Below are 23154 nucleotides of genomic sequence, written 5' to 3' on the forward strand. Positions count from 1 at the left end.
TCCTGTCGATGCTCGGTACATGATGGCATTGTTGTCTCCCCCTCCTATTGTTTTCCACTGGTAACCCCAGTTAGCCCTCAAATGTCAGCATTTCTCAAGACTAGTTCCTTCTTCAGGTTTCGGCTAAGTTCTTCCATTTACTAACACGACGGAAATGATAAACAGCCTGGTCGTGGTGGAAAAAGTCGGTCCAATGTGCAAAGCAAGTTCCACCCCACTCAAACAAAAAAAAAAGTCTCGAAGCGCGAGGGCAGATTGGTGTGCGTCACCGTACGATCGCCAGTGAGCCAGTGCTAGCCTGCAGGCCTGAAACCATTGTCTTCTCCCTCCCTCACCACCCTCCTACCCTCTTCCCAGAGCTGAGGCGGTGGGGTGGTGTTCACAGCTTGTTGGAGACTGGAGCTCGGGCTCTGGTGGTGCTGCCGTGATAGTGAGCAGACGATAAAGGAAACAGAAGCCAGTGGCCCAGCTGCTGGAAGTGATGGCGACGGGCCGGTAAAAGTACTCGTCAGTCCCAGCAGCAGGCTGAACAGTGCTCAGTCTGACACGCCAGAGCGAACATTAACCCCTTGTCTTCTCGAGCCATGACTATAATGATGTGGAAGACGATAAAGCCAAGGTGGTGGAAGCCATGACACTCCTGACGAGACTGAGTGTGGGTCAACATCTTTGACAGGTCAGTGAGAGTGCAGTCATGTGTTGTTTACATATTTCAGAAAAGGAGGAACAGTGATTTAGTGTTAGCAGTAATGGTAAGTGCTGTAAGTGCTGTGGTGGTTTATAGTCCCAAGATCAACGTGGTCAAGATGGAGAGAGGAATGGATGGGATAAAACAAGAGACGAGGTAGTAGTCAAGGTTGTCCGTCGTGGTTTGTTTGTGAGGCCCAGCAAGGGTTGGACCCCAGATAGGTCTAATCTGTGATGGGTTTAAAAAAAAGCAGTTTTAGTCTTGTCTAATTTTCTCTCATCTTTGTTGTTTTCTTTGTTACTGTTCTTGAGCCATGACGATAACGACGTTGATGATGTTAAAGTGATGGTACTAGAAGCCATGAAACTTCTTATTATTGCTGTAATGGTAAAGAGGACGATGGTGGTAAAGATAGCATTGTTAACAATTAAGAGGATTTGTTTTTCACGGCTCTTCCTCACACAGCATGCTGGAGATCCGATGTGCGAGTGGCGAGAGCATGGCATGACGTGTACAAAAAGTGTAATTTCTCTCTCTCTCTGTCACTCCACACACACAAGTTGGAGGGAGGGGCTGTATGTGTCTAAAGCCTACTTGCAAGTACCAAGTATATCCGTGTATTGCGAGGAGTGAAGAGCGTATGCGCATGCGTAATAAACATAAATCTAAAATATTTTGAATAAACTTCGCAGTTAATATACACTTTCTCAACATACCTTTAATATACAACAAATTCCCCAAGGTCAAACATCCTCTGTGAAACTTCCGCTCATTGGCTGCATCGCTCGTCTACAAGATGTAAACTAATATTTTAAAATATTTCCCTATTTTTGAATTTAAAGTTGGCAGTGACACGTGGGACTGTGCTTTGTTACATGCGCGCTCAAAGCTCAGAGATGCCAGGTGTGCGAGCTCGTGAAATCACAGACCGCGCCTGGCTGATCTTGTCCATGACGTCACTTCCTAGTGTCGCACGTGACCCATGTGTCCACGACCCTCGCTCAGCTGCCGCCAGTCGACGACAGGTGCAACGTGTCCCAGCAAGCCACTCTCCACCGCAGACACAGACGGCTCGCGCTGACCTTGGCACGCGCTGGGGGTCGCTGCACTCTCCGCGGCAGAGTCGATAACGACAGACGTGTAGGTCAGGCCGCGCCCTGCGCGCGCGCGCGTGTGTGTGTGTGTTGCTGTTGTGTGTGTTGCTGTGTGATCGCACTCTCGGAGCACGTGTTTCACACTCCGTGTTTTGGGTTGGAACAAGAGCGGAGGCTAGCACACCTTTGCGAAACAGCCATGACGGATCCCGACTCCACGTATGGACCCAAAGGTACGGTAATTTTTGTTGTTGTTGTTTACTTGCCAGTCCTCTGAACGCCTCTCGTGTTTTATCACTGGTTTGTAAGTCGCTGACTGTCTAGTGTTGCTTGTGGAGGAAAGTGTATTGGGGTCTGTTGATCTCGTCAGACTGGGTGACAGAGATTAGAACCTGTTGGTGGGCTACTCCATCACATCCAAATGTCAGGCCATCCAGTGGGACCGGATGGTGAACCTCAGGGCTACAGGTTTTTAGAAAAAGAGAGATGAGCTGACAGATTTCTCGATGTGCCTGTTTATCTATTGCTGTGTGTGTGCGTGCGATTGACAGGCAGTTTACAGCTATATTTATTATGTTGTTATGTGGTTATTGAGACTGCTGTCTGTAGTTGTGACGATTTATTTTTCACAAATAAATTAGACCTTGCAAGTATTTACCAAGTAAAAACTTGAGTTCAGGTTAGTAAGCAAATGTTCGCATCAAGTTAGCTGCAGATCTCTGTATGCTTGATGTTGTGTAAGGAGGAGTTTAATGCAGTTGTGTGCATGTCTGTGTGTATGCAGTTGTGTGCACAGATGTGTGCATGGTCTACTGGGTTTGTGTGTGAGAGTGAGAGAAAGAAAATTTCTAACATCTATTCTAACGAGAGAGACGAATAGCGATTAAGTGCACAACTTCACACACACACACGGACTGACAGAAGCAGAAAGTAAGACTAGACCGTTAACATTCAGTAGACTAGATAGCGACTGAGCTATGACTGACTAGTGAACTCAGAGATGTTTCCCCAAGTAACCAGCATTAATAGTGGACTTTAAAAAAAAGTCTGATAGCAGGCGCAGGTTCGATAGTTCTGGGCCACGTGCTCTGATAGGAACTGCCATAAATTTCCGGCGATTCCCACAAGCACGAGTGAGGTCATGAAAGAAAAGGGTTCGAACAGCGTTTGGGGCAGGGTGTGCACAAGCCTGGCCATCTGCCCCTGGTCTCCCATTGAAAGGTTGCTCTCGTCTGAGGGGAAAATAATCCTTAATTTAAATTACAAGCTTTCCTCTGCCAGGTCTGGTGTCACCGCACGGCCAGCTGTGTCCCTTTATTGACGAGCAAACCAAGAAAGGCGCACAGTCCGTGTAGTAGTCACATTTTAAGACTAAGCTACTTCCGCTTATTTTACCGGAAGTTGGAGTTGCCGCCCTTCAGTCCTCGTGGCTAAGCGCTGTCCGTGGCCTGGAGGTTGTAGAGAGAGAATGGGGGCGACCTGATTCTCTTTTAGGTCACCGACGACTGCCAGAGAATACATAGGATAATAGTCTTCGGGGGAAAAGTCGAATTTTAAGAAAGGCGAGGGAAATTACGAAACGTAATGTAGAAATACACGCATGCGCACACACACACACGTGCACACGCTGAAATACGTCCGATGACTACCATAATTTCTTTAAGGTGTGTGTTGTTACTTAAACTGTTCTTGTGGTGATACACTGAGTACCCTGTAGAGAGTGGATATCGTTCGCTAGACAAAGACATAAACAAGTCTGAAGTGCCGTGTCTTTTGCACTGGAAAAACAACAACCCCCTTCCGGCCACCCACGCCCCCCTCCCACATACACAGTCAGTGGCTTTTATAGTCACACACACACATTACGGGGGAGGGGGAATTATGTGCTGCCGTCAGTGTCAGCTATTGGCTTAGACAGCCACACAATCAGCAAATACTTATCGTAAAACGTTTTTACATACAATTTTTCTGTGTAAAGGCTTCGTGTCACTAGGCTACCTGACCCGCTGTTTAGAGAGAAGCAAACATCTCGTGGCCTCAGCATAAAATAAGGAGTGCCGAGAAGGAGGGGACTGAGGTCGGAGGGTGTGGAGACTGTGATTTGCTTCGTTGCACCAAACGAACACCTTTGTCTGTTGTGCTGAGCACTGCTTATTGGTGTCTGGCGGTTTTAAAGGTCTACACAAGTGCATTGTGTTTGTGAACCTTTAAGCTGTAGGAGGGCTTTGTGGAGCACTGCAGCAATAAGGGCTTAGCTTTAGGTCCTGCTGTCGCGACAAAGCCCATCTTCCCCAAATGAATACGCTGGGCCTAGTTCTAGATGGTATTTCCTTAAACTTTTAATGTAGATAATCCTCAGTTTTACAGATAATGGCCTACAAGTACAACTATATCTAAAAAGGCCCCAAAACACTGGTATCAGAAGTGTTCATGGATTCGCTGACATTTTAAGACTTTAGCCAATTAGAGAGCTGAGCCAGTGTTAATGGGGTGTGTACACGGACATGCGTGATGTCACGAGTTTGGCAGTTTATTTCCTGCTGTACGTTTGTACATTTGTACATTGAATGGTATAGTGTGCTTTCTTGAAGACGTAGGATTGTATTCTGTATTTTTGTTTTTACAATGTCGCGTTTTGTGGTGATTTCTCAGAGAATATCTCATTTAATATTTGTTTCTTTAGGTGCGTCGCATTTAATACTGGGCTGCATCGTGCCTGTAGGAATATTTCGCTCACACGTGTCTGCTCAGGCCCCAAGCTAATATTTTATTCCCCGAATAAGTATGTCAGATTTCAAAAACGCATTTGTTGATGACGTTTGTCACCAGACGACTCGGCTGAGTGACTTCAGTCTGATGCTAATGTTCAGACGAGGTCGGGCGTGGAGTTTGTTCAGTGTATAAGGAGCCCGGCGTGCTGCCCTAAAGTCATCATTATCATTCTTTCTACAATTTTCTGTCCTGTCGATGTAAATATAAAATAGTACACTACCTCATTTGAAAGTTGTAAGGTGTCTGAGCTTGGTGATATGCTAGGCTGGTTCCTGCAAGCAAACAGAGCAACAAAAAGAATGAGGACAGACTGTCGACTGTGTTGTGACCGGATTTAACACAGAATGCATTCAACTTGGCTTTCTGCCCGCTCCACTGAATCTGATTTGCATCTGTGTACAGAATACGACTGTAGGCATTTATTTTCTTACACTTAAGTAAGACGCGCGTACGAACTGGTAGGAAAGTTTCGGAAAGTCGAACTCGACCCAACAAATACTAATGATCGTCTTTAAACTGGGAGGTCAATAGCAGTGCAGCTCCACTCCCTCCTTTCAACTCTTTCAACACTGAACTTGTATGCCAGTGACCTTAGAGGTCGTTGTGGTGTGGACGCTGTTACGTCATATCCGGGCTGATACGGGGCTCGGCGCGGTTTGTCTTGTCAACTCTCTCGGAGGAATAAGCAAAGATGTACCCGTGGGCGCCACTGTCCGGCCCAAGAGGTGGCTGGCGTTTAACGTGTAATCAAGAAATAATTCTGTCACAGCCTTGTAAGCGGGTACTGCAAGAGGCTTGTGGCACTCACACTTCATAATCCTAATTACAAGTGGATTAGTCGGGTCGATACCCGTAAGTCGCGCGACTTACTTTCTCGAGCTGTCGAATGGATACCTGACCCCGTATGAGGGATGAGGAAGGAAAGGCATTTAGTGAGCGGGCACTGTCCTCGTCAAAATAAACTGGACTTGAGACACTTCTGTGTTAAAAGAGAGAGGAATACATTACATATACATACTTCATTACATATTATTAATGTGTACTTAATCAACGTATTGTAAATGCGCACACACACACACATGCACGCGCAGACAAACACATGATGAAATTTATGTCTTGTTCATCTCGTTGCGGCGACAGATGCCTTCATCGCGACCCAGGAGACAACGGGACACGTCATCGAGGAGACAGCTGCCGCTGGTAGCCTTATCATCACTTTGCGAGTTGGCAGAGCAGGTCTTGTGCCGTAAAGCGGTTGCTTAGCCCTGCAGTCGTTAACGAACCTGTTACATGACTCATCGTATGTTGTCATCATTAGGAGCATATCAGGGGAAATCACTCTGTGCTGAGCCCGAGGGTTACATAACTTCTTCATGCCAGAGGGGGGATAATCTACAACGATCAGGAGATTTTGGCGAGCTGTACAACGACGACGTCACGTGTGTTCCGTGTGTGACGATGTGTGAAATGCAACGGACTGCAGATGATTGAGATAATCATAGGAAGTAAAAAAATGTTGGCGAGGTTGAGTGTTCGTGCCAATTGACCCAATATTTACATGTGTAATTTACCTTGTAAATGTAGATCTTTCCATACATGAAAACCTGTAATTTCCACCTTCCTAAGCGAGATAAAGAGAATGAAATCCAGTTTGTAAATTGTTTTTTCCTGCATGAAAACTTTGAGGAAACTACTGAATATTTATTCTTTATGTGGCTTGCCTCACACAATCATCATGCTCTGAGAACGTGTATCTTTAATTCTAAGGCTTTCTGCATTCTGAACATTGTGACAACTTATGTACCCCGTTTTTATTTTCACTGTTATGTTGGTACACACCCTTTGAAAGAGTGCAATGCCATTCTGAACAAGGTATGTGTGAGTGTCCTTCCTCCCTCTCTCTGGGGTGTTCTCTCCCTCTCCCCCCCCCCCCCCTCCAAAAAAAAAAAAAGAAAGACAATTATTTTCCGGGCTGTATACTGTAGATTTTTTTGAGAATGTTCAAAGTTATTAGAATTACTGGGGCTATCTGTCCTTTACTTGGCACTATCGCTGGTTTTTAACGATTTTGCTACCTCTTGCTGACTCGGCACAAAACTCAAAGACTCTGCTAGCACTGAGCCTAGCACTGGTCAGTCTGCTCGCGGGATGTATAAGGACTTGTATAGGGAAGCAAGAGCAAGCGATGAGTGTTCAGCCTGGAATGTGCAGGCAATTTTTTTTTTTTACTTTTTGTTAATTTGTTTCTTTTAAGGATCGCGTGACCACAGGAACTAGCAAGCAGATTCTCGACTTGTCGCCGATAAAATACTTTGGAGGCAACCAAGCCGCAATGTCTGCAGGTTGGCTGCTCGCTCGTGGGGCAGAGAACAGATGGCGAACAGTGGGTCGACGGGAGGTAGCACGGGGCTGCTGGGGGGAAGCACGTGACTCGGTGCGTTGGACGCGTACAGTCACCGGCAAAGTAAACTCATTTAGAACTTTCACACCTACCTGAGGACCTCTTACACAGATACTTACCGTCGTCTTTGACGGGAAAAGCCAGAAATGACAAGCCAAGAAAAAAATAAAAAGGCACGCGGGTAATTTTAAACAAGCACGCACGCACACACAAATGCACGTACATACATACATAGACGTATACGTACTTAAACACATGGGCATATGGACGCGCGCACGCACACACTGACACATACGCAAGTAGAGCAGTATATAAATCTTCCATACGAATAAACATTTACATTATATAATAATAACTTCTAAAGTGCACCATCACGACCAAGACAGATCACACTGTCCGCAGACCAATAAAGATAAATGAAAGTAAATAAGATAAATGTCCAGCCAGTGGACAGTGAGGTATGTACAGACACACTGAACAACATAAAGAGGTACACGAGTAAAATGTAAAGGAATGGAGGAAGGTATGATGGGATGTAGATTCTATAAACAGTGTAAAATGGAGTCGTTGCATGATGGTTAACATGACAGACAGTGTTGCCAGGGAGTTAAGATAGTAATTCAGGGATAGTACTTAGTGAACAGACATGTGTTCACAGAGCGTGTGAATGTAGCCTTGTAGTCCGAGGGGTGAATGTGACGAGGAAGAGAGTTCCACTGCTTAGCAGCTCAAAGGGAGGACGTCTGTGACTGTCTGTGGGAGGGAAGATAAAATGTGAGTCTGGTGAGGAGCCAAGGTTCGGGCAGGAGTGTGGACAGACAAGATTTTAGTAAAGTAGTGGGGGTGGAGGAGCCTTCAAAGAATTGATGTGACATGTTCACATTTGCGAGTCCCGAAAACGAGACGAGCGCTGGACTTTATATATACGACAATCAGGCTCCAAAGATGTAGATATCATCATGTGAATTGAGAGGTTGTCACTGGTACTAGAGAGAGGTTGTGACTGGTACTAGAGAGAGGTTGTGACTGGTACTAGAGAGAGGCTGTGACTGATACTAGAGAGAGGCTGTGACTGGTATTAGAGAGAGGCTGTCACTGGTACTAGAGAGAGGCTGTCACTGGAATAACCAGAAGCATGTCAGATGCATAGTCATCATTAGCAGACACTTACAAAATCGTACCTTGCTGAGGCTAGGATCATAAGTGTCAGGTCCGCCTCTGACCCGAGAGCTCCATGTTACCGTAAGGTACCCTTTTGAGTGAAACGGGTAGGCTGGTAGACAAGCATGGATGCGTGAACGTTTGCTAGACCTAGCTGATATTTTTTAACTCATGGAATAAATAATTAAATTATTCTGTCGATGTCAGTTACTTAACTGAAATTCAAAGACTAAATGAACATGTATCGGTGTAGTCAGATGCTTATCTTCTGGCCGTCAGCAACATTTCAACAGAAAACTTGTGTTTATCTGTATTCGCAAACGATTGTGAATGTGGTTGGGCTCTCGTGCCAGCGCTAGGGCTTTTCTAGGTCACGTGACCCGAGTCAGCGATCCATTGGGGGAGGAAATGAATGTATGTAAATAGGTTCCACATACAAATAAACGTACACGGAGGCGGGATCCAAACCCTTGTCCCTCGATGTATTTGTAATCAAGCCGCTAAGCTGCCTACACTATGAAAACAACGAAGAAGGTAAATAAAGACACAGAAGATAAATAAAACGACAAACTAATGTTTATTCTTAAAAAAAAAATGGAGGTAGTTGAAACAGCGGCCACTTTGAGATGACATACACACACAAGGGAAGGGCGGGGAAGGAAGTGTGGAACATGTTAGGACTACCTCTTACTTGTGTATTAAGATGTTGAGACCTTATCCAGTCTTTTCCGCAGTTTCCTTTCCTTGGTGACCTATCAAAAAAAATATTGCGCGGATTTTCCACAAGTCAATGATCCTACTTGCAGGCGGGTAGATAAACACGAATGCCAGTACATCTGCTAGGCATAAGTTTTTTGAAAATCCGCACAGTTATTTTTTTAAAAAAGGTCACTAAAGTCCCATGGAAGCGAGCCGAAGATAAATGGTGTCATTAAAACCTCGTTACCCTGGCATACTCTATCCGATTAGTGTTAGTCATCTTTGCCTGCACCCGACTGTGCTACACGCAGACAGCCAAGCGTGAAGTCGTTCCTTGAGTAACAAGAAATGAAAAACGTTTTTCGACTTTTATGCAAGTTCAGGGTTTTCATGCTAGCTTTGTCAGTACTCGTCTGTATGTCTGTCTCTTAGCACAAGCATGTATCCGTATGTGACTGGATGAGCATATTGTTAATTATATTGTAAAGGTGAGCAGACTTTATATAACCACACTGCAATTTATACAGAAGCAATTCCCGACAGACGTTTGCGGTTGCAGGCGGTAATACACACCCGCGTATTCACGCTTCAGTTGTCCATCTTCGTTTCGTCGTTTAACGCAAATCTTCCAAGGTATAAATGTATATTTAGGCTTTTTTGTGTGTAAGGGTAAACCTGTGTGAAATAACACGCAAACGCACAGGAGCCCTCTCCCTACACACCTCGGGAAGTAAAAAGTTTATTTCATCTACGACACAGTCATTGCACTTGTGGACTAATAAAGTTGTGTTGTAATACAAAGCTATTTTATAAAGGGTATATTTGTTTCTGATGAAAGTAGCATATGGAACAGACGGGTCCCAGATGTGATATTTTTACATTCGACAGCAAATTGTTTTTATTGAATTGCGTTAATGACATTCGTCTCACATCGCGGAGTTTACACAGGTTTTAGAGCCTGGATATCATTTGTCTCTGAGTTTGCTCGCCGACAGATTTTTCAGTGCTCGAAATTTTATTAGCAGGAGCAAATCGAATGTGTCCGTGATGTTACTTGAGTATCCCCAAGGACTTTACAGCTAAGGGAGATAACCGCTTTCCAGAATAAAGGAAATAGACCGAGTGAACGATCTTTATAATAAATCATCTTTGGTCTCCCCAAAGCGGATGAATCAGAGTACTAGAGAATGCATGTATGACTCGTGCTCGTCACCAACATGGGTCGCCGCTAATTCATGAACAAGGGAAACAACTGCTGCAACGTCACAGTAAGGCGGCGGTGTGGTCGCCGAGTCGATTTTTCTCCCTTTCCGTCTCGCTGTCTTTGCCACCCCGAAACTTTCCACCTTTCCTTTCTCCGTCTATGACAAGTTGCGTATTCACAAGCTTCACAGAAAGAGAAAATAAGTACGAGATAAGGTCTGCCGTACGTGACCACATCATTAATAGACTTGGATTAGCAGGCTAGATTTTATACATTTTATACCTCCACCTCTTTCAATCCTTCCCATACAAACTCCTCATTTGTATTCAAAGCTTTCGTTATAGCTAAGCAATATTTTAGCAAAGCTGCATCAACGAGGAGGCATGGCATTCAACTCTACTTTTGGACTTCGAAGCGCATGAACAGTGGTCTCTATCCCGCACCAGGAACTCGTGTGGGTATCAAGCCTGAACAAATTCAGCGCGGGAGGTGTCAATAAATGGTTTACATGACCATGTCTTGCTGATTTGAAACCGAGATGTAGAAGCTAGTTCTTGTCGGACTGAATTACATTTAATCACTTACCTTGGCTTCAGCACAAACTAAGTTTGAATGTAAAATTGTGGAGGGGCTGAAGGCTCTACCACACATACACGTTCTCTTGTAAAGAATGTTAATATTGACAATGGTGTGTGTTGTTTCTAATGTTCCAGCACCAGCTACTCACACAGCCGTCACTAAGAAAGTCAGGAAACCACGCCCATTGTCGGCCATGATCACGCCGCCATCTCAACCGCAAAGATCAGGCTCAGCCACGCCTAGTAAACAGCTCGAGGTCACGCCCACTAGCCGAAGCTCCGCCCTGGATGCCAAGCTGAGTGCAAGCGTGCCACGCCCAGCAGCCAGGCGCTCTCTGTCCACGCCTCTGGGCAGGTCGCTGTCTTTTCGTGCTCCCAGAACGAAAGATAGGAGGTGGAGCGACGGCCTGGCCAGTGGGTTGTCCACCTACCAGGTAAAGTTACTGTCACATACCACAAGTTATCAGACTGCACACCTTGTCCCAGCACGGGGGCGGTCTGATAACGGAGTGGTCAGATATTCGCTTGTCCTCACTTTAGTCAAGAGTTGTAAGGGTCAGGGATGTTAAGGCATCTGTAGATGGCTTTCTCCGGCTTTCCTACATTTCACCAACATCCCTCCTTCCTTTTCTGACCCAGTACGATAGTTGTTATCTTTAAGTTGATATGTTCACTCCTAACACCACACCCAAACATACTGTTTGTACAACAAAGTGATTTAACTCTTGTCACTTAGACATCAATGCACGAACAGGCCGATTACTGTTTTCTTTGGCGCTGTAATACATCAACTGATTCTTTGTGGGGTACATTTTCTTTATTTTTTTAAATACCTTATTCTAACGTATTTGAAATCATGTACGAGCATGCTATCTTCATGTCTAACAACCAAAATGTGGTGTTTGTGGGCAGGAGGACTTTCAGCCCCCAGATATCCTGTCGCGCAGATTTTATGGCCTTAACCTCGAAATGTCGGGACCTACAGACGACCTCGGCGGGGTTCCCTCTCTCACTACATATCGCGACAGCTTCCAGTGGCGTTCGCCAGACCGTCTGAGCCCTCGTTCGCCCGAAGTCAGTAGCAGGAACGGCGACTCCCCTTCTTCTGTTAATGGCACTGCTGCCAGAACTCGCCTCCCCCGACCGCGACAGTTATCTGCGCTTACCACGCCCACCCCGAAGCACCCGGCCGATGGAAGCAGCGAAAGTAGCGCGCGCACTGCGACTGTGACAGACAGAAGTGAAGGACGACCAGAAGAGCAGCGGACGCCCACATCAGTCCGCCGCCAGAAAAGTAATCCCGGAAATAGCGTCGTCGTTTCTGCGACACACGTTGGTCTTGCCCAGGAGACTCCCTCAGGCAAGTCGCAACGTTCAGTGGTGTCAAATGGAGACCTGTCACCAACGGTCAACTGTGACGCAAGAACTGTTCCCTCCTCGGAACACAGTCCTGCACCTCACAGACTTCGCGGCCTGCAACTCCGATCATCGAAGGGCGATAACGCTTTTGTGTACGGCTCCCACCTGGGCTCCTGACATCTGCAGCACTACGGTTGTTAGCTAGAGGGTGATACACGGTAAGGCAGAGGGGTGGGTGAGGAACGACCACTTTTAACTTTCCTTCCACCTGGGAGATGCCACCACTCGAAAAGAACAGAAAATGTCGCCATTGCCAACAAAATGCTGGGCCCGCGGCGAGTTGCTATGGTGACACGGGCGTCAGGGTAAGGTCCTTCCTCTTACCTCGCCCTCAATTTTAAGTACAGGGTATTCCTGAGATTCTGAAAGACAAAAATGCGAGAAGACGAGAGAAGGTTCCCTGTGAATTAAATGTCGAAACTTGGTAATAAGACTTGAACAAACTGTTTCTTTGGTAGTCAGTATCCTCTTGAAAGGGGCTGGATAATTGATATTATTACAATAAATACAATGTATTTAAGTATATTGTCTGTCATTTTACTATCATTAAAAAAAATATGTAGCTCCCTAAAAGCAAACCAAAAAGTGCAAATCAAAACGGCTTTTTATTTCAGCAACTGCAGCCATTTCATTCAAAATCAGAACACACTCCTATATCAGCAACTCCCCACAAAAAATCAATCAATAACCTCGTTTGACATGCCCCAACGTTCATTTATCACAGAGGAAGACAAAAACTATAAATTTTATACATTACGTAGCACTCCCTCCCGTACAAAAAGGAGAAAAAAAAACACGAAGGGGTAGGTGGAACCACCGCCATCATTACTATGCAAGCGTAGGTCTTGTGGCCAAATCTTGTCTTAAATTTCTTTTTACAACCATCCCCTCTCCCACTCCTTGCCTCCATTTTCCCATCTACACAACTAATCACAGGTATCTGCAGTCATTTCCATGAGAAAATGCACAATAGCACAAAGTTAAGAGATCAAAATAAAAAAATACAAACCCAGAAAACAGAATCACAATGATTATCGGATCTGATTTTTTACTCGACTGTCACTTGTCAGCTGTATACCTGTTATGGATACTCAGGTGTGTTTATAAAATGTTTCCCAAAAGTCTTTAATAAATCAAAATTCACGATGCATCCAAGACCAGACACCATGATCAGCAAACAGACAGATGGAGAAAAAAAAAAGAAGAGGACTTGGTCAAGCATATACAAGATGTTCCATCACAAACGACAGTGGGTGTTCTTTAAAAGTCTGGCAGAGATGACACCCCTTGCAAATACCCACAATCTTTAAAGAAATGCCTCTTTTTAAGAAATTTAAACACAGTACGCTACAACAGTTAAACAAATGTAATTTTATACATCCTGAAGTCACTTTTTTGTCTTTTCTGATGATAATTAAAACTGTTACTTTAACACTCAACCCTTCACAGTAGCTGGATTATCAACTGCATAACAAAAATTTTCAATAGCCTAAATACGCAACAACGAACCAGGCCTAACCTAAGCAATAAATCTAGAAATTCCTTTTGGTGTCATTTTCAGCAAATATAACATTACAACCATTTCTCATCAAACTGTAACTTTTAGTCAATTTGTTCAGAAACCTCAAAACAAAGAAAAACTACCTATGTTTAGTAAGGTTCCCTTCTTGTTAACTGAGAAAACTAGGTTCTCCTATTTCCAACTGAACCTTGTTGAGACACTGTGGATATAGCTTTCCCTTATTGTTTCCCACATTGTTTTCATCTTTAACTCTACACGTATTTCATTCTCTCCTTGATTCCTCAGTAATGGCGAGTAAAAAGCAATTCCCAGTCACTGTGCTAGTCAGGCTGTATGTGCACGCGCCCACTGAAGGACAAAGTGAAGTTTTTTTTTAAAAAAAAGTCCAGTGTATTCTAAAGCCATTTTTAGAATGTTGAAAAGAGATGGGAGAAGTAAGAGTACTATACTTAACAAAAAAATTTTCTTTTACCTTTTTATCTTCATAAAGATGGTATAAACTACAACTTCCTAAGTGCTGCTTTTTTATTTTGAGAACTGAACTTAAGCCCACCAATGAACAATGAATGTCATTTTCTTAATATTTGCAACTGTTAACATGATAAAAAAAGAGTAGTGACTGAATTCCCATCACCAGGATATGACATGGTAGCAGGACAAGTATCTTAGTGTTGCATGAATTACTTTAGTAAACAAATAGATCGATACGTGACACAGGTACAAAATACAGCCCTGGGCTGGATCACATCTTTCCAATCTGGAAAACATGGAATGTAACATATACCCAGTGGTAAGATCAAACTTCAAAACTCAAACATTAACAATCTCAATGAACGAAAATATACAGCTCTGGAGGTAAACAATTACCATGAAGGCAGCTATACAATCTTGAATTGCATGTTTTGCCAACTGAATGTCTCTTTCACACAGCACAAACACTATCTGACTGCTCAATCTTTTCACACATAAAGAAAAATAATACACATTTGCTCTGTTTGCACCATACGCTGTCCACAACTAGTCAATTTAGCATACTGGTTGAAGCCACAGATATTTTAAAGAATAAATATAACTTTTTCATACCTAACTAAGCCACCTTTTAGCACAAGTGAAATCTCTATACCCTTACGAATGTTCAGTGTACAACACTCTAATATTGACTGAAAGAACATTGATCATTCCAGAATCTTTTGTTATCATCTGTTCCCTTAGTGGCCACCGTACCTGTATACAAAAAACAAGCCAAAAAAAAAAACTGCTTTCCCATATTGATAGACTACTGTAGAAATGAAATTGGTTACTGAAAATGATAAGTTGGAAAGCACAGTTATAAAACTTTACAAAAATACACAGCCACTGTACATAAAATGGGACTTCTGGACAAAGTTATTTGATAAGGGGTCCAAAATCGTTATCATCATAGTCTTTACCATTATTAGATAGTAATACTTCTCTGAAAGCACTATTATATACTGATTTTAAGGAGAGCTAAAATTGCAAACCCCTCCAACTTTTCTTGTCAAGGCTGAATTTTTCTGGGTTTGTAGACATGGCGTCCATACAAATTAAAATACATGTTTAATTTTCCAAACTGACAATACATTAATCAAAAATATATGACTGTGAGCAGAGTGAAATCCCCCCCCCCACTACCCACTTTGCTGATTGATACAATACAAAAGCAAAAAGCAAAATAGCCTTTACCTTTATTGAACTGTCAAAACTGGTTACAGGTATGTTATAATAATGGAATACAGAAACCAACATTAATTGTAACTGAGCCAATTCCTTAACTCATGTTTCCATCTAAAACAAAATACATGCTTATATTGACCTAAGATCATCCACAAAGATCAACAGACCCAAAGTACTAGTTGTGTAGAGGTTTTGGCCAAAGGTAGAGAAAATAAGGCAATGCACAGGCAGGCAGGAATACCAGTTACCAATGTGAATGGAGTTCACAATTGTATCAATCATTTCAATGATCATTAATGGGAGTTGAGAGTTCCTCAGAAGTCGCAGCTATTACACCAGTATGTATTTACTGATGTTCTTAGTAAGAGCCCAAACATTATTTCACAAGACAGACAGCATGAGTCCTATCCGCACAGCGTAGATACACATTATTATGCTGACTGAACTTGCGATTTCACAAGTGGAGCAAACTACTGCAGAAGGTTTTAAACTTTTATTTAGAATAAATCAAAATATAAATAGTTGAAATTTTAAGTGCCTTCCCTCTCAAAATGAAAATGACACAAACAGAATTACAGAATCTTAACATACACAGATGTATCCCCAAAATGTATTTAGAACTATTTGTACATCATTTGGTGGACCAAACCCCATAGACAAAAAGGCTGGGATTTTCAGAATCACAGGCTCACAGAGTGGTAAATCTTATGTTTTGCATTAAAAAGATCTGTGACTCTACACAATAAGTAGAAGCTGATGATAGCAAATACATTATGAAAACAAGACTTCATAATGTGGCACCGTTAGCTGACCTACTGGCTCTGATCTGAGTGGCAACAGATGTTCCCCTCCAAATAACGTTCAGCCTTCAGTTAAAAAGACTTTTTTATGCTTTAAAGCACACCAGCCATTTTCACAAGAACACCAAATTATCTAAAGTGTTTTTCCATATGAAGCCCTCAAAATGACATTCACAACTTTCCAGTGTGATCTCAAAGGGTGACTACTTTCACTCCTAGCTTTCTAAGTTAGAGGTGAACACCACAGAAATGCTGCTGTAGTCATAGTGAGACTACCAGTAATGTTTCACAATAACCCAACTGGTAGCCCAGAAGGACATTTATTTAGGGGTTTTTGCTTAAGTTTTGGGTTGGGTGAGGGTGATGGTGGTGATAGGGTTAGTTTAAGGGGGTTGACGTAGATGGGGGGAAGCGGGAGGGGATCTAACCCCACTTATCAGCTACAACAACCACGAGCTCAATTATTTTATGAAATTTATTTATAAATCAGCTTTTTGAACAGACCGGGGACCTCCTGGTTTGTATATGTGGTTACACTTAGATCTGCACCTGTTAAGTTCCCTATAATGACAAATGTGTGTGGGGATGTCACTTATTGGTGATCTGAAGCACCAATGCAGATTCAGCATAACCTATTCCTCACTACCTACCAATCTAGGGCAAAGGGGTTCAAGACAATGAAGTAAATTCCTGCGGGAATGAGTGCAAATATAGCACAACAGACATGAGCTCACAAGGCTCCAGGTCATGTATAAACAAAGCCCATATGAAAAAAAAGACAAGAAAAGAAAAGAAAGGATCATATAATGATTAACAGATTTGCAGCTGACTAGATTCTGGAAACCAACACTCAAAAATATCGTCTGCATGGAGAGCAATTGAACATTTCGCTCTGGACATTCTCAATGAATGGTATAGGTCAAAAGGAAAATACAACCAAAATTACAGTGAAAATAAATTATCCCAAACCAGTCTGCAATGAATGGCTGTTTCAAGGGGTTTTCTTTTTCATTCAATGTTAACTCCTCTTCCCCATTCGCTTATTGAAAGCACCTGACATGCACTAGCGCATGACAGAAAAAGAGATGTTGTTCCCAGCAATACAGAGATAACAGCATCCACCAAACCAAAATTGGGATTAATGCGGAGCCCTCACAGAAACGCAATTAGCAACTGAGTTACAAAAGCAGCACCTCATCTTCTCGTCATTATGTGATTGTTTTCTTGCTTTCACAGGAAGATATGGCTTAGGCTGTGCAATTCTTTAGGTGGCATTTTCTGCTGTCTGATGCCAACAGGCAGAGGAGCTAATGGACAGAGCTGACCAGCGTCCCACATTTCACTCTGCTCCAAACTATTTGCATGGATACCAGGACCAGTTTACAGCAGTCTTTAACCAGAAGAGCAACTATTAGCACCAAGAAAAGAAAGGTGCCCGATGAGAAAAACTTTGTGTAAAAATGTCCGTATCTTGTCGCATTCGGCTCCGCTCTACTGTCACAACAGGCATCTGGACCAGCTGAACTGGAGACCGCCCATCCTTCAATGCCTGGGTTAAGTTTAAAATCTGCAGAAATCAAATAAATGACGAAATAATCAAGAATTTGGAGTGACCCAATCTGCAATGATGAGTAATGTTTATCTGTTATAAAATGTTATAAAATGAGCTTGCCTGAATGGGGATTTCATTAAGCAGGCGGCCAAATTTTAATTTGCACCTACTGTTAAACACAACAGGACTATAGCATATCATGCAGGCACACCAGAACAGGAGTTTTAAAAAAATGCTGTCCATAGAAAAGTGTGCATTAGATGCTGTACGTATCGTGTTTTTTAGGACACCAAACTTGAGTGGCATGTCAACAATTGCTCTATGTAACTGAGTAAACAAAAGATGATTTTCACTGTTTGGAGAACTCCTGAAGTACAAAGCTGTAAAAGGATTTGCAACAACAATATTCTTACACCATACCATGCATCTTTCAGTCTATTAGAAAGTAATGATTGGAAATTAATCAATCAACTTGACGCAGTTTTAATCCAAAGCATCTTAAACCCATTTCTTGTTCACTCATAATGTCCCTACCTTACTAAATGGATGCTTACCTGTCCTCGCATCACTGACATCTGCCTCTCAAAGGTGTGCCGATCAAAGCCCTTGTCGTGCTGTATTAAAAAAAAGTTGGGGGTGGGAGTTACCATCACAACTATGCAAGGAGTTAGAAAGCAGTAGCCCACTACAGGATTTTTAAATCAGTTTACTGCAGTTCTGGTCTACGCTCCCAATATTTTGCCCAACAAAATAGTTAACTACAAAAATTGTTCATGTTGGTCAGCAATACAATTAACCCTATCATTAACTCTACCTAATCCACCAATTTTTGTTTTTTACTATGGCCCTTTACTTTTTTTAGTAATACCCTCGGCTATATGTGAGATATCAGAAAGGCTCACAGTTTTCCATACCAATTGTGATACCCTTGGTTGTTCGTTAGATATCAGAAAGGCCCACAGTTTTTAAGCCCACCATCTCCCTCCCCTTTAGTTTTCAATATGAAAATCATTAATGTCTCAAAATGTATGGAAAATTCTGTTCTCCATCTTAATAATAATACCTTGAAAAGATCATACAGGTCATCACACATATCTTGCACAAAATTCATGTCGCTCAGAAGGGGCAGAATCTGCTCCTGAGTATCAGTTGAGAATGGTACCTTGGCCTGTGGTAGCCATGCCCAGTGGTAGGGGTCTGAGAAAAAAAAATGGGAGGTGGAAAGGGAGAGAGAAGAATAAGTAAGTGAAAGCAAGGATAAATTGTTAACAACGTATTTTACACTATAGGGCAGAGTATGCATGGCTCAGTCAATACATACATTTTTTTTCAAAACAGCTTCCATTCTGCCTCTCATGAAAAAAAAAACTCTGATAAACAAATAACATACAAAATCTCAAGTGATCATTAATAACAGCATGCTGGCCATCAAGAGTTTCTCACATCTGTTGTCCTGTGTACTATGAGCTCCGGAAGATTGGCTTCATTTGCCATATTGTCCATCTCAACCACCAAAGTTCTCATCTGCTCATTTGTTGTGTCTAAACTAGACTATTGCAACTCAATTCTTGCTGGCTGTCCACAATACCTCATTCATAAGCTCCAGAAAGTCCAGAACTCAGCTTCTCATCTTGTTTTCCGGACTCACAAATGTGAACATGTCACATCACTTTACTCTCTTCATTGGCTACCAGTTAAAGCTACAATAGACTACAAGCTTTCAACTCTACGATATGAATTCTTTGAAGGCTCCTCCTCCCACTACTTTATTAAAATCTTTTCTGTCCACACTCCTGCCCGAAACCTTCACTCCTTATCAGACTCCCACATTCTATCCTCCCTCCTACAAAAACAGTCACATGCAGACATTCTCCCTCTGTGCCGCCAAGCAGTGGAACTCTTTTCCACATCACATTTGCCACTCGGACACTCAAATATTCTCTAAAAAAATATCTGTGCACAAAGTACTATCCCTGAATTACTACTTCTCACTCCCTTGTAATAATGTCATGTTAACCATCATGTAAGGGCTCCATCTTACACTGTTTGCAGTACCTATATACCTTCATCTATTTCTTTACATTCTACTCTTTTACTTCATCTTTATGTTGCTCATTGTGCCTATGCATGTCTCACTGTCCACTGTCTATTACCTTTAATTTATCATTACTGGTCTACACAGAGATTGTGATCTATCTTGGTAATGATGCTGTGTGTTACAAGTACACATTATTATTATGTGTCTACAATGTGCTGCCTTGATCAACAGCAGTAAAGAACCAAGAATCACCTGTGTACATAACATATCAATGCAAGGCACTCTTTAGAAACAATCTATAATCTATACAGCTATCTCCTTGGTAAACTTTTTCCTACAATAAACGGTTATGGGGGACATTATATTTCTTTTTAATAAAAATGTTACAAAAATAGCAACTAAGTCAAACATACAGGCTCTCCACTCATCTGGGTGCTTGAATGGAAAGGCTAGACCATTGTCTATGGCGGCTATGGATATTTCAGGATTGCTCACAATGCTCCAGTCACCATCCTGCAAAACACAGATTTCTTGCTGTTGTTCTATCATAATTTCAACTGGTTCCCCGCACCCCATAGAGATTAACGAAAATCTTTCAAAAATCTTTAGGCAATAAAATATTCAAACTGAAATGATGGCAAGAAGATGTTTTTAGGGTGGTTTACCTCTGAAGACATGCTGCTTTCCAAGCAGGAAAATTTGGAGAAAGGAAAATACTACACAAAGGCAATAAATATGTTTATCATTCTCTTTCTGAATTAATTAACTGACATAATAAAAAGCATCTGGAAATAATCTTTATGAAAATATTTAATGCATTTGAACAAACAAAAAGTGAAATTCATCTAATGTCCTGTACACATAAAACTGACACACTTTGAACACTTTAAAATAGGAGGCCAACATCTGTAAAGGTCAAACTTTTACATTAAGGCTGGAAAGAATGGTTCAACCAACGAAAGGCAAAAAGAAGTAAAAAGAAGCAAGAATGACATCAATTAAAAAGTCTATATAAAAAAATAATGGTTGGAACTCTTTTTTTTTAAGACCGGTTCCTTCATAAGCGTGCACCTAATAAAGCTCCTCCTCTATACTATTATTTAAAAAAAAACAAAAACAACTTCACTTTCCCTTCGATTCTCCCTCAGCTTGTATCTTTCTTCTGTAACATTCTAGTCAAAACGGTGAGTAGAATGTATTCAGTTTATCTGCATCCTCAGAGCTCTGATCAGAATTATCTCCCTTCTTGCCCCCATTCCCACTCATCAGTTTTATTCCCTTCCAGACTTTCTTTGTTTTCGTCACCCAAGGCTTGTTAGAATAAACTGACAATTTTGCTAAAAAAAAGAATTTTCACAGGAATTAATTTGATCAGAATCATCTTGCACAGAACTGCCTGCAGCTGGTGGCACAAACATGGAAGGGCAGACCTCAATCATGTTAAGTAGACATATTTCGCCAAGTTTAAAAACTCCAAAAATAAGAGTAGTGTGTGGAAGGAAATTGCCACAGCACATTCATTTTGGTAATCAGGAAAAAATTGTGCATATTTAAAATTAAGACCAGTAAAGCAACTTTCTGGTTTGGCTGTGACAATTATCAAAAACTAAATTTGAATTCAACTACAGATTTCATATTCTAACAAATGAAAACCTCATCCCCATCCTCCAAAAAAGGAAGAAAAGATCAAAAGTCAGAGTCTGACAAATTTAAAAACTGAAAATCTGTGTTCCTGTGACCCAAATTTTACCCATAAATTTGGCATTTACACATTAGAATCTAAACACACCACTCACATACTGTACATGTTCTGAAAGTCGTACACATAAGCTACATTTGTACTCCAGATATACCAGTAAACATCATCTGCATAACAAATATTCTGACACCCGGTATCAGATATGTCTTGACAATACTATAACACATAATTAGAATTCATATGTCCTCATTGGTATTGCAGCAAATGACTTGAAACAGACACAAAACATTACATCTGTGTATCAGATAATGACAGCAGTATGGTATATTTAACATTCGCTTATTATTATTGTCCTCAAGGATTCACTGAAATGAATCCATTATCTCAATTTCCCCTTCACCTCCCCACAGAAGTAAAACATAATACAAGGCCAAGAGTAAGTGTGTGTGTGCGCATGCCCGTATGTGTGCACGTGGTGTTGGTGGACGGGGGGAGAGGGGTGCAGATGACACCACACACATTTAAACAAGCTTACATCTCGTGTAGATTCTGTCTCAGGAGTAACAGCAGCCGCTGATGCAGTCTCATACTTTATCAACCAATTGTCATTGCCTCTATCTGCCACCAAAAAAGAAAAAAACCCAAAGAACATTATAAGTATTCCAGCTCACTATGTCTCAATGTCACCAAAAGGCAGCCAAACTACCATATATCTTATCCATAAACAGTCAATGTACTTTCATAAAAAAGAAGTACACAAATGAGAGAGAGACACACACTGTGTTTACAACCTCAGACTAATATGGATTCTACAGTGCTGTTTACAGTGAGTGCAAATGGGATGATTACACAACAGGTCTCAAAAGACAGAAATCTGTGTTACAGATAATTTAACCACAAATGAACAGCTCTCAGAAAAGAAACATTACCTGTATTACGAATAATGTAATCTAAGACAACCAGCCTCTCAAAGAGTAGCTGGAATTTTTTAGCCGTTGATTCTGGTAATGCCTCATTGTCAAATCGTCGTAACCAGAAGTCAGCATCTTTATAACCAACAACAAACTGCTGAAATGATCCCACCTGTGTAAATATACAAATGAAGCTGTAAGCACTTGGGGTTTTTTCCACACTCTTATTCATCAGCCAGCACATACCTTTCCTGCCCTCCTTCTTACTATTGTTTCATATGATTTTAGCCTGTTTCAGTCTTTGTATTAGCTCCTGCTGTGCCTAAAATTTTACAATTTGCAGGTCACAAATGTGAAAAAGTTCTTTCTATGACCAGTCCAAACTTGCATAACTAACTTTAAGTAATGCTAGTTTTCTCATATGAAAAATATATCTGAAACAAATTAATACAAAACCTACCTTTGGTGGAAGCCCAATTCTATTAAAGCGGCGACCTACTGATGGAACCTTGGCATAAATGTTCTTTTTCGTTCTTGCCTTGGCCCTATCTATTGCACTGTAGTTAAATGTTTCACTAGCTAATCTGACTACCTGAAAAAAAAAAAAGCAGTTAATGAAAGTAATGGACAAGATCTGTAGATAAGAATATGTGCATACCCTCATACTATACACAGCCTACCAAACAGAAGAACCCAATGAAGTTACAGTACTTAAAGCCACATAATCAAAAGACTGCCATGTCTTTCATCAAAAGCAGACCAAAAAGGAATGTATACTGTTCACCTCTTTCTGAGCATGATGGAGATTACTTGGACTTGGGGAAATATTACAGTTTGCAAAAACTTACTCCAGCCAATTAGAAAAAAAAAAGTTTAGTACTGTGGTAGACATTTAAAGGTCTTATGTGTTTAAGCTTCTAC

General features: G+C 41.7%; 2 protein-coding genes across 4 annotated transcripts in view; one reads left to right on the forward strand and one right to left on the reverse strand.

Annotated features, from left to right (window-relative positions):
- Window positions 1-13202, forward strand: LOC112563507 (proline-rich protein 14-like). Of its 2 annotated transcripts, none has more exons than XM_025237435.1 (3): window positions 1-676; window positions 10733-11031; window positions 11510-13202. In XM_025237435.1, exons 2-3 carry the CDS (start codon window positions 10792-10794, stop codon window positions 12131-12133), a joined length of 864 nt encoding a protein of 287 aa, XP_025093220.1. In that variant the 5' UTR covers window positions 1-676; window positions 10733-10791; the 3' UTR covers window positions 12134-13202. The 2 variants fall into 2 exon arrangements, with proteins under 2 accessions (XP_025093220.1, XP_025093219.1); XM_025237434.1 differs by lacking the exon at window positions 1-676 and adding an exon at window positions 1630-2015.
- LOC112563505 (phosphatidylinositol 4-kinase type 2-alpha-like) overlaps window positions 12609-23154 on the reverse strand; it is a 17451-nt gene continuing 6905 nt past the window's right edge. For both annotated transcript variants that reach the window (XM_025237432.1, XM_025237433.1), the window contains exons 3-9: window positions 22694-22825; window positions 22252-22405; window positions 21858-21940; window positions 20037-20136; window positions 18649-18782; window positions 18140-18199; window positions 12609-17600 (exon numbers count right to left, since the gene is read on the reverse strand). In XM_025237432.1, the coding sequence (XP_025093217.1) occupies window positions 17445-17600; window positions 18140-18199; window positions 18649-18782; window positions 20037-20136; window positions 21858-21940; window positions 22252-22405; window positions 22694-22825 (819 nt within the window). In that variant the 3' untranslated portion in view covers window positions 12609-17444. The remainder of the gene's footprint in view (window positions 17601-18139; window positions 18200-18648; window positions 18783-20036; window positions 20137-21857; window positions 21941-22251; window positions 22406-22693; window positions 22826-23154) is intronic.

Source organism: Pomacea canaliculata, linkage group LG5 (genome assembly GCF_003073045.1).
Source record: "Pomacea canaliculata isolate SZHN2017 linkage group LG5, ASM307304v1, whole genome shotgun sequence".
Classification (NCBI taxonomy): Eukaryota; Metazoa; Mollusca; class Gastropoda; order Architaenioglossa; family Ampullariidae; genus Pomacea; species Pomacea canaliculata.

Coding starts and splice junctions, on each gene's coding strand:
- LOC112563507 (XM_025237434.1), top strand. CDS start 1,982: ATGACGGATCCCGACTCCACGTATGGACCCAAAG. Junction 2,016..10,732: donor CTCCACGTATGGACCCAAAG/GTACGGTAATTT, acceptor CTAATGTTCCAG/CACCAGCTACTCACACAGCC. Junction 11,032..11,509: donor GTGGGTTGTCCACCTACCAG/GTAAAGTTACTG, acceptor GTTTGTGGGCAG/GAGGACTTTCAGCCCCCAGA.